The sequence below is a fragment of the Nyctibius grandis genome, chromosome 1, assembly GCF_013368605.1.
Source record: "Nyctibius grandis isolate bNycGra1 chromosome 1, bNycGra1.pri, whole genome shotgun sequence".
Taxonomy (NCBI): domain Eukaryota; kingdom Metazoa; phylum Chordata; class Aves; order Nyctibiiformes; family Nyctibiidae; genus Nyctibius; species Nyctibius grandis.
Genome location: NC_090658.1, coordinates 104,226,174 through 104,238,179, shown reverse-complemented (window position 1 = coordinate 104,238,179; position 12,006 = coordinate 104,226,174). Strand labels below are relative to the sequence as shown.

At 44.9% G+C, this 12,006-nt stretch overlaps 1 protein-coding gene across 11 annotated transcripts in view; it reads right to left on the bottom strand.

Moving 5' to 3' along the window:
- DST (dystonin) overlaps positions 1–12,006 on the bottom strand; it is a 326,171-nt gene that overhangs the window by 162,522 nt on the left and 151,643 nt on the right. For all 11 annotated transcript variants that reach the window (XM_068410532.1, XM_068410453.1, XM_068410484.1 and 8 more), the window contains one exon: positions 5,072–5,238. In XM_068410532.1, coding sequence (XP_068266633.1) covers positions 5,072–5,238 — 167 coding nt within the window. The remainder of the gene's footprint in view (positions 1–5,071; positions 5,239–12,006) is intronic.

The following is a 12,006-nucleotide window of genomic DNA, read 5'->3' as shown; positions in this document are numbered from 1 at the left end:
GACACCAACTGTTTCTATATATTTTAACAATGGGATACAGTTCAAAAAAAATCAGTACTTCCTCTTCCAGGGCAAAAGGCATGTACATAAGAAAATGAAAACACAAATCAAAAGCATTAACCTAAAACAGTCTAGTGACTAGAAATACATGATGGAGCTGCAAGATGAAGACCCCAGTGTGTAGACAGCAGTATCTCTGGGAAAATCTGGGAGTTACATGCTGATTAAAGTCAGCCTCCAACTTTGAAGTCTGGCTTACCAGTTTTTGTAATGTATGGTATGATGGTATGAAAGAAACATCACATACTTTTTAAACTGCCTGAAGTCAGATTTCTTCCAACACAACACACTGAAGCAAATAACACACACATTCAATGAAAAATTAAGCTATAAAAGGTGAATTACATAATAGATGAGACATACAGAATATTCTCGAGTCTTCTGGGCATATCTGTAGCTTTCATAAATGGCGTGATCACATAGCCAAAGAAAGGTGTGGAGGTTCAAAAAAGAGTTTGGAAGCTGATATATTTAAATAAAATCGTATAATTAACAAATATGGTAATGTTCAGTACTAAAATCAACTTTTTAATTTGATCACTTTATTTGGTTTTCTATGTAAAAACAAAAATTCACCCAGAATAACAGCATGAAAAGCAAAATCCAGGGCCTGCAATGAAGCTCCCTCAGGCAGTTCTTGAGGCCAGTGTGGAGCCCCGTTCATTTCCCAGGGATTTAATCATGTACAGGATGTTTTAAAATGGAAGCTTTATATACTCTTCAAAAGTTCAGCCAAGTAATCTTCAATTATAAACACAGACCACTGGGATCTGCTAAAAACATAAGCAACCTTCTCATGCAAAAATAAATCATATTTTCCTAAATTTGGAGGAAAGGAATCAAGTTGTATATCGAGTCAAACACCTCAGAGTAGTTTTTTCTTCTCTTTTCTGTCATTCATATAATTACTTTCCTTGACTTAGAGAACATTGCAAAATCACTGGAAACTCATTCATACTTTTAATAGAGGTAAGAGAGAATGTGACTGAAGGCCCTTACAAAAAGCTCTGACAACCTAAACCTTGTCGCTTGAGAGGAAAGAAAACAAATACCCTGAGTTTGCTCAGGAGAGCAGGTGACCAACTGGAGTGCGAGTGATCCGGCGCCTGCATACTGCCCATGTCCCCAGGCTGGGCACTGGAAGCGGAGCGCTGCCAGCACAGCTGCGGGTGCACACAGGGTAGGGAGGGAGACTGGGAGGAACCCGGCTCGCCCAGCTGCCACACACCAGCCTGCTGATCTCTGCCGAGATGCTGCAGCGGGTGCTACAGTTAGTCATGCCAGGGAAATGTCAGCCTTATCCTGCTTCTCCCACGCACCTTGGGGGAGCAGGGAGCCATGGCAAATCCATGCACTCTTCCTGCAGTTCTGCATCATAAATCATGGCTGGCTTGCACCAAAAGGTGCTGGGATCCTCTGTTGGGACAGAAAAAAATCGAGACCGCTACCAGCAGCCCAGATGAAACAATCCTCACCTGCTGTTAAGTGCAGGCAAGCTGTCAGCCCTGCCACCGGGAGAGGCTCCCTGCCCATTGGCGACTGATTCACAACTCAGCTTCTCGCCCAGCACTCCACAGCTTCAGCAGTCTCCTGAAGTATTGAAGCTGGTGTGTACTTGCGATTTAAAAAATCGTTTATGCCTGGAAAGGAGGTAATTATAACCTGTCACTCTAGTCCCATCACCTAGAACTGGACAGTGACATCTCACTATCTCATGGATGACTGACTGTAGGGATCATGCCAGCCCTGTACGGCTTGTGTTCTCAGTGACGCATCCAGGAAAGGCCTCTCAGCCATGATGTCAGGGCTGTGAGCACAGGGTTTGCCTGTCTGTGCTCAGGTTCAGCTCAGAGGCAGCATGGCTCCTGTCCTGCAGGAGCTGCTGGTGCTCTCGCCCCTGGCCCCTGGCTGAGCTATGGCCCCTGCAGTAGTGCAGCCCATCTGCGAGCCCACAGCCCAGCCTGGCCTCAGCCCGTCCCCACGGAGGTGCCCAATGCTGGGGCTGTCCCCGGTGTCCCTGGCTGCCCTGCTCCTGGCTGGGGCAGTGGGATGGACCCTGGCTGCCAGGCCCTGCCTTGACGGACCCTCCATGTGGAGCCCCTGCCGCTGTGCCCTGACACGGGTAAGTTGTGCTCTCCATCCAACATATAGCTTACTGTTGCTCAGTACAACTGCAATTCTAGATACCAGTAACGCGCCTGGGTATTTCTGAGCCTTCTGGTTACTGTCATAGCACTTAATGACATTCTCTTAAAATGAGGTCTGGGCCCATTTAAATCCCTTCCAGGGCTGGCAGTCACATTCCTGCTGAAGAGCCCTGACCCCACTTGCAGAGAGCAGATACTCCTCCTGGCCCAGGGTGCATGGTGCTTCTGTAAGGAGAGGTATCTCCAGTGAACACGGCATACCGGGCACAGGAGGGGCTGCCATGCTGCACCACGACCGACAGACGCGCACCCACGGGTGTGCTCCATGGTGGCAGCACCACAGTCCCACTCCACCGCCCAAGCAGGCACGCCTGGTCATCTGCTCTGGTGGAGCATGCCAGGTGAGCATCCATGGGACGCTCAGCCTAGCTCCTGAGACCACCTGTGATCTGCAAACTGGGAGCTACTAAACCAGACAAACAGAGCATATGGAGAATCACTGACAGAAACATGTGCATTTTGTTTGTGTTTAACCTACTTACTGCTCAGAACACAAACCAAGCTTTGAAAGAGCTCTCTGGAGTAAAATACTGTAGTTAAAAATATCAGATGAGTGTTTGCAAAGACCATTCCTATGTTGTGAGCTAGCTGGAAATTATTATCTCTGTTTTAACGGTACAAAACGGCAAATGAAAGAAACATAGAAGCTCCCTGAAATCAGTGGAAGAATCTCATTGATTTCATCAGCAAGGTGGAGTCCAAGAATCTGTAACCTCTCAGAGCAAAAAGACATCAGATAAGGACGGTAATCATTCCTGGGAAGGACACACGGTCCTTAGGTGGAGAAGTTATATTTACAGGAAGAGGATAAGCTAAATGGAAGCTGGCAAAGAAGCACACAAAATGGGGACTCTGCTCCTCAGCCACTGAATCATCTGCTTTGTGCAACGCACTCATGTTAAAAGGTGCTTGTGGTTCCCTGACGAAACACTGTGAATGAAACCAACGGAGCGCTGCCAGAAACACTGCTCAGGTACTCAGTCATGTCCCAAGGCTTTAACATTTGCACAGCCAAAGAACAGAATTCAAGTTTTTCGTTATTTATTAACTGATCTGTACCACAACTACTAGTTGCTGAGCTGTAAAGGCTACACTGCTCTATGTAAGTGGCATAAAGCTCTGAAGAAGCTCTGGGAAATGTTTTCCATTATTCCATCTCATTAAGCGCCTTCCTTTTTTCCCTCCCCTCTCTCTGTATCTTTCAAATTGTTTATTTTTTTCAAATACTTGCCTGTGCTATGTTCATTCTTTTGGCTGCGCTGTCCTGAAGTAAAACAGCCTAGTCTTTTGCCAGCTATTTCCCTTTGTCCTGCCAATGTTACTAAAAGGAGGCTTTCTAGCTGGCATGCACCTCCTCCCTGACTGGATACTGAGAACAGAAGCACAGTCAGAAAAAGACCTCATTGATTCAGACGCAGCTTCATTTTACCATGAAGTTATGCACTGCCACAGCTAACTTCTCTCCAACTCAGAGCACCGTATGTTATGCTTACAGCCTCTCTACACAGTGTGTGAGGAAAAGGCTGCATCTGCTTGACTCGTCTCCCACTTTAGCGTCCCAGTCCCCATACTGCATGCACGTTGGCTCTGCTTAGGCTTCTTTCTGTGGTGAGACAAATGGAAATCCGAGAACTGAATAATCTGCTCAGGGTCTGTTCCCTGGAGTTGCATTAAAACATACCAAATTTGTCTCTCTCTACTGGGACACTCCTTTGGTATAATACCAAGGAAATCATGTACCCTCAAACTTCCTGATGCTATGCCCCAGGGTATACAGCACAAACTCTTTACACATGCTTCATAAAACCCAGAAGTTGCAAGACTTGCAGAGTGAGGGACAAGTCAGTACACACTAATTAGCCCAGTGGCCAGAACACTCTCCCATGTGGTCCTCTAAGACACAAACCTCCTTATTCAATTCAGGAACCAAAAAATGTACAAAAACAGAGAGATGCTGCCAAACAAGAGGCAACGCTGAGCACAGCAATGATCTTAAATCTTGTTTCTCTGCTGAGTTTTGATGCTAAAGACGGCTTTGTCAAGAGAAACCTGTTCTTACTTAAAATCTGGAATTTGAAATCCTCTCGACAGTAGACTTCTTCAATTGTATTTTAAGTAAGTTAATGTAGCACATCCTTTCGTTTCTAGCCACAGCCACCGCTGGTTCTACAAATGCCTGTTTATAAGATTGTGGTTGCAAAAGCATAGAAAGGGGGAGAAACTAGCACAATTCCCTTCTCAGACTGAGAACATTCAAGCCAACTGGTCCCATTTTTCATGAGAATATCCTGCCATTTTACACGAGACACATCTCAGAGTAGATCTGGGCTCCAAGCAAAAACACCAAAGAAGCTCTAGGCTCCAGGGGCACAGTAAAGTCATACAGGGAAGAATAAGGGGATCGTGAGCATATCTCAGGTCATGCAGTAGTTGACAGATTTCAACAGCAGCGCAGTTTTGGACTTTGGTGATCAGTTCTGACTCTACCCTGCCTATACTTAAATGTCAGAATGACAAGAAGGGACTGTGGAGAAGACTGAACCCCGGAGACATTCTTCTCAGCAGCTTGGAGATGACCCACGGGAGATGTGCAGGATTCGTGGAGATGCTCCTCTGAGGAAGGAGGGACACTCAAGGGCTAATGAGGCATCCTTTGGCTGCAAAGAGCAGGGAAATGCCCAGGAAGAGTCAGTGTCATCTCCACAGCTGCAGTGCTATTACAGGCATAAACCACAGAGCCCTCTCTCTATGTACATTAAAATGCTGTAATTAATATTTTTCAAGAGAATAAACAGAGTACTTACCTGTATTTATGAATGATGGCATTAAATAATCTTCCATCACGCCAGCAGGTAGTGAAATTTTCACAATGGATTCCAGCATAACCCTCGGTTGTCTGCTGCGACCACAGGAGCAGTCTCTCTTTAGCAGACATGGCCTCTGACTCTCCAGTAACATGGATATCAGATATCTAAAAAATAGTTAATATAAATATTACAATTACATCTAACACATAATAATGTTTAAAATATTGCAGAAAACCACTCTGCATTACTGAATAATTTTCTGTCTGATATCTGCATACACGAATATGTTCATTATTCATGTACTGTATTAATGTTCTTTCATGTCGTATCCTTATGCACTCTTAGAGTCTTCAATATGAAATAGAAAATCCATAGCTTCACAATTTTCTTCAGTTAGCTCATTCTCAGCCTCTTCACTTCTGGGGACAATATAACACTTACATAATGAAAAATACTTAAGTATGTCTATTTTATGTTGATAATGAGAATAATCTATGTATTATACCTTTTATACATAAATTTTATATAATTGCATATAAAATACAACATATTTTTTATATATATATATCCACATCTATGTAATACCCATATTTATATTACACACACTTGTACTGGGTTTGCGTGGCAAGGTTTGGTATTGGGGGGGGGGCTACATGAGTGGCTTCTGTGAGAAGCTGCGAGGAGGCTGACCCCCTGGGAAGCCCGCACTGGAGCAGGCTCCTGGCAGGACCTGTGGCCCCGTGGAGAGAGGAGCCCACGCTGGAGCAGGTTTGCTGGCAGGACTTGTGACCCAGTGGGGGACTCACACTGGAGCAGTCGGTTCCTGAAGGACTGCACTCTGTGGAAGCAGCCTGTGGGAAGGACTCACATCGGAGAAGTTTGTGGAGGACTGTCTCCCGTGGGAGGGACCCCATACTGGAGCAGGGGAAGAGTGCGAGGAGTCCTCCTCCTGAGGAGGAAGGAGCAGCAGAGACAACATGTGATGAACTGACTGCAACCCCCATTCCCCGTCCCCCTGCACCGCTCGGAGGGAGGAAGAGGTAGAGAATTTGGGAGTGAAGCTGAGCCCGGGAAGAAGGGAGGGGTGGGGGGGGAAGTGTTTTAAGATTTAGGTTTTATTTCTCATTACCCTACTCTGATTTGATTGGAAATAAATCAAACGCATTTTTCCCCAAGTCAAGTCTGTTTTGCCCGTGACAGTAATTGCTGAGTGATGTCCCTACCCTTATCTCGACCCAAGAAACTTTCATTATGTTTTCCCTCCCTTGTCCAGCTGAGGAGGCGAATGATAGAGCAGTTTTGGTGGGCACCTGGTGTCCAGTCAAGGTCAACCCACCACAATACTTGATTTAGCTACAATGTTCTTCTCTTAAAACAGGGTAAATTATAATATATGCTGTTCTGGAATTCAGTAGCAAAAGAGTAATTTACAGTGAAAACTGACAATAATGGTTTTAAGACAAAATTTTCTGCAAAGCATTTTAGGAATGACTGAAAGGCTGAAGGATTATACATGAAAATTTTGCCTGATACAAAAACAAACCTTCTGTATTACCTAAGCATTATTAACTTCATGTCAAACAAAGCAGGAGAGCAGGAAATTATGAGGAAGTTTACACAGAAATACTACTCTCTAGTACCTTAAATTCTCCCCTAATGGAGTTCAGTCATTTGATTAGAAAACTACCACTGTAAAAATACAAAGCAGATATTTCCCTAATTTGCATGTGTATTGTTTGCACCTTATGTGATAGAAACTGTATTCAATGTATAACTGAAATGCAAGCCAGAACAAAAAGACGACACGCCTTGATAAATGAAGTGATATCACAGGTTGACTTAGTCAAACAAAAGTAGATAATATGTTACTTGAAGAACACTAAGAAACCAGGTACCCTGAGGCACTGTATAAGGACCCGAGTACTGTAGCTCAGACATTACAAATAGCAGGCTGAGGGGCTTGGGCAGGGGCACGAGGGCTTGAGACAACGCCAGGATTTGTGGGTGGACACTAAGCACTCCCGTGAACCCATCTGGAAGCGGCTGCATGGCACAAGGCTACACCCAAGCACTGCAGGGAGAGACAGGTCTCCTCCAGCTCTGGAACCAGCATGTGGCCAGGGCTCAGGGGAGTTTTGCCCAGAGACCACTTTGGGGGCAAGGTAGGTGCTTGAGTTAGCTGCAGAAGAGGCTTAACTTGAGCTGTGCCAATCCCAGGAATCCTATTCTAGTGTAAACCAGGGAGCTACGTCCATGAGGTCAGATGGGATGGTCATAACAACGCCTCCTCGTCTTGAAATCTCTGTACACGAAGGTATCTCCTGCCTAGGCTCTTCCTGGGAGAATTCAGACAGGCTAAGCTGGAAGTTACGGGTTTTTCTTACATTAGAGCCATGCAAAACACAGTGCCAGGAACAAAGAGATGTAGCTTTCCTACTGATGTTGCTATGTCAATGCCTAACAGGAGGTGGTGGAAAGCACTAGGAAGCAGGGGACTAAAGGCAGAGCCTTGGAGATGTCAGGGCAATGCAGCTGCTGCAGTGGTCTCTGCGATTTCTGTTTAACCACCCTTCACACTTCCAGAGGGTGATGAGCATTTACAGCCATACAGTAAACTCTAAGTAAATTTAATGCAGGGAACAAATTAATTTACATTATTTTCTACGCAAGTATCCACAAAACATCAAGTTGTGAAAGCAGTTCTTCCGATGCTTATCACAGGCCATCGTATCTGCTGGCTCTAGGTAAGGGAAAGATACAGGCACTGATGCTAGAAAGTGAAGTCGTTCTAACTGTTCAACTAGCCCATAAACACCTCCGAAGATCTGATGGCATTTTCTGCATCCTATTGTCTCCAGCTTCAACACTGCACATTTTTAAGAAAAAAACAAAGGGGGAAAAAAAAAAATCCCTTTTTTGTTTAAAACACTGAAGAGAAACACATGCAGCTGTGATTGTTTATAAATTTCTAGGTATCAAAATCCCGCATGGAGTATTTGCTACGTGAAATCACACAAAAAACAGTATGAGTCTTATAAGTGAAGACAACAGGGATTCCAACGTGGCCAAAGACCAACTTAAAATCTCTCTGAAAATCTAGGGAACTCATCTGCAGTGTAAGGTTCCCTTTCTGTTAGTTACCTTTATTCTTTGGTATTTCAAAGCAAGAAAGCAAACCAAATATTTTTTCAGTAGCTTTAGTTTCTATTCATCACAGAACAACCAGACCGCAGTATAAATGAAGTCAACCATTTACCACTTACACAGGCAACGCTTCTGAAACACATGATGTCATCTGAAGTGCCAGATGTCTAGCAAAAAAAACCCCACCCTATAATTTTTTTCCTGTCATTTTCAGAAAGTCCTCTGTGTATAATGCTTAAGTATCTCATTTTAAAATATATTCTAACTAAGCAAGCTAACAATGTAATTTACTAATGGCCATTCTTACAGCTAAGTTCAAACCTTTAGTGTCCTTCACGGTTAATTGACCGGCAATGGCTATGTGCATTTCAGATTGCAAAGACTGCAAACGCAGCATATTTGAGTGCACAATGGATTCCTCCGGCAACAAGTAATTTCAGACATCAAGGCAACTTCTGAAGGTCCTACTTTTATCCATTGTTACATACAAACAACATCTGCAGCTACGGACATAAACACAAGGAGAATATTTCTTATTCTGAAAGTGACCACTAGGCAAGCCTGCAGTCCAAATTTTGGATGGCTAAAACAGGAATTTAGCTCATTACCCTAAGATCAACAGATATTCAATCCAAAACCTTCCAAGCACCATTTGGCACCCTTGTTGGCCATCTGAAGGAAAAGGAATAGACTAGACTGGGTTTAAAAACTGAAACTGCTTTTCCTCATGGAGGTGGCCCATTTCAGTACAGGTTAAGGAACGCTAACGTTAGCCTGAGACCTGAAACAGCCGAGCACTTGTGTTCTCTAAATAAAGTATTTCAGATTCCAAGGCTAAGATTTCAGACTTTTTCATAAACACTGAGTTTACATTTTAAAAGTACAAAAATACACCGAGGGAAATGGTGAGTCAAAAAGCTATATTTTATTACGCTTACAAATATGAGCTCTACTTTGCAAGATGCTCTACCAACTTGGAGTTCCAAGTTGACAAGTAAAATACTACACCCACAAAGTAAGAGACAGTGAGTGCACACATCTTTCCTTTGATAACCCAATAAGGACAGTATACTGATCTACCAACTATGCTTTATCATTGATATTTATAACATCATTTGCCACAGGAAAGAAAACGAAGGACTACTAAATTAGGAATACTAGAACAGAAAATAAGTTAAGGGGCAATCAAATCTTTTACTGTTCAAATTTTGTCCTTCAAAGCAAACAGTTTGTGTGAAACTTTCATTCTTATATCCCACAATCCTATAATTTATTTGCTATAATCTGTTACTAGAGGACTGTTACTAGAGGATCTGTTACTAGAGCACTGTTATAGAGAAGGTCTAGAGGACTGTTATGGAGGAATTCAGGATTCTGCGCGGAGGAAGCAGGGCAATAAGTAGGACCACTACCCTGGACTTCAGGAGAGCTGACTTTGGCCTCTTCAAGGACCTCCTTGGGGGTATCCCATGGGTTAGGGCTCTAGAGGGCAGGGGGGTCTATGAGAGCTGGTCAATATTCAAACATCACTTCCTCCAAGCTAAAGATCGGTGAATCCCTAAGAGTAAGAAATCAAGCAAAGGGGGCAGGAGACCTGCATGGATGAGCAAAGAGCTTCTGACAAAACTGAAATGGAAGAAGGAAGTCTACGGAATGTGGAAAATGGGACAGGCTACTTGGGAGGAATACAGGAAGGTTGTCAGAGTATGCAGGGAGGCGATGAGGAAGGCCAAGGCCCGCTTGAAGTTAAATCTGGCAAAGGACATCAAAGACAACAAGAAGGGCTTCTTCAAGTACATCAGCAGCAAAAGGAAGACTAGGGAAAACGTGGGCCTGCTGCTGAGTGAGGAGGGTGCTCTGGTGACGGAGGATACAGAGAAGGCGGAGTTACTGAATGCCTTCTTTGCCACAGTCTTTACTGCTAAGGCCAGCCCTCAAGAATCCCAGACCCTGGAGGTTCAAGAGAAAGTCTGGAGAAAGGAAGACTTTCCCTTGATTGAGGAGGATCAAGTTAGAGATCATTTTGACAAACTGGACACCGACAAATCTATGGGCCCCGACAGGATGCACCCACGACTGTTGAGGGAACTCGCAGATGTTATTGCCCAGCCACTCTCTATCATCTTTGAAAGGTCATGGAGAACAGGAGAGGTTCCTGAGGACTGGAGGAAGGCCAATGTTACTCCAGTCTTTAAAAAGGGTAAGAAGGAAGACCCAGGCAACTACAGGCTGGTCAGCCTCACTTCCATCCCTGGAAAGGTGATGGAGCAGCTCATTCTGGATGCCATCTCTAAGCATGTGGAGAAGGTCATCAGAAGTAGTCAACATGGATTCACCAAGGGGAAATCATGCTTGACCAATCTGATAGCCTTCTATGATGACATGACTGGCTGGGTTAATGAGGGGAGAGCAGTGGATGTTGTCTACCTTGACTTCAGCAAGGCTTTTGACACTGTCTCCCATAACATCCTCATAGGAAAGCTCAAGAAGTGTGGCTTAGATGAGTGCACAGTGAGGTGGATCGAGAACTGGCGGAATAACAGAGCCCAGAAGGCTGTGATCTAGCTGGAGGCCTGTGGCTAGTGGTGTTCCCCAGGGGTCAGTACCGGGTCCAGTCCTGTTTAACTTATTCATCAATGACCTGTATGAAGGAACAGAGTGTACACTCAGCAAATTTGCTGATGACACAAAACTGGGAGGAGTGGCCGATACACCCTAAGGCTGTGCTGCCATTCAGCAAGACCTGGACAGGCTGGAGAGCTGAGCAGAGAGGAACTTCATGAAGTTCAACAAAGGCAAGTGTAGGGTCCTGCACCTTGGGAGGAATAACCCCATGCACCGGTACAGGTTGGGGGCTGATCTACTGGAGAGCAGCTCTGCAGAGAAGGACCTGGGTGTTCTGGTGGACAACAAGTTCACCTTGAGCCAGCAGTGTGCCCTTGTGGCCAGGAAGGCCAATGGTATCCTGGGGTGCATTAGGAAGAGTGTGACCAACAGGTCAAGGGAGGTTATCCTGCCCCTCTACACGGCCCTGGTGAGGCCACATCTGGAGTACTGTGTGCAGTTCTGGGTCCCCCAGTTCAAGAAAGGTAAGGAATTTCTGGAGAGAGTCCCGAAGGTCTACAAAGATGATCAGAGGACTGGAGCATCTCTCTTATGAGGAGAGGCTGAGAGAGCTGGGTCTGTTCAGCTTGGAGAAGACTGAGAGGGGAACTTATCAACACTTACAAATACCTTAGGGGTAGGTGTCAAGAGGAGGGGACCAGACTCTTCTCAGTGGTGCCAGGACAAGGGGCAATGGGCACAAGCTGAAACATGGGAAGTTCCATCTGAATATGAGGAGGAACTTCTTTACTTTGAGGGTGACAGAGCACTGGAACAGGCTGCCCAGGGAGGTTGTGGAGTCTCCTTCTCTGAAGATATTCAAAACCTGCCTGGACACAACCCTGTGCAACATGCTGTACGTGAACCTGCTTTGGCAGGGGGTTGGACTAGCTGATCTCCAGAGGTCCCTTCCAACCCTTAACCATTCTGTGATTCTGTGATTCTGTGACATTTGTTCCTAGAGCATGGAACAAGTTACTGAGTTTGCATGAATTTGAACAGTTGTTTGCTACAGACCCAGTTCTCCGTATTATCTCAAAGCCTGTGAATTACAAGTTATGCAAGAAAAAGTGACAGAGGTAATTCTCTGCACAGCCCTTGTATTTCAGGATAAAAGACTTAATTGGCATTAAATACTTGTTTGTAACTGGGAGAACTAGTTCACCTCTGCTACTGCAAGTGTT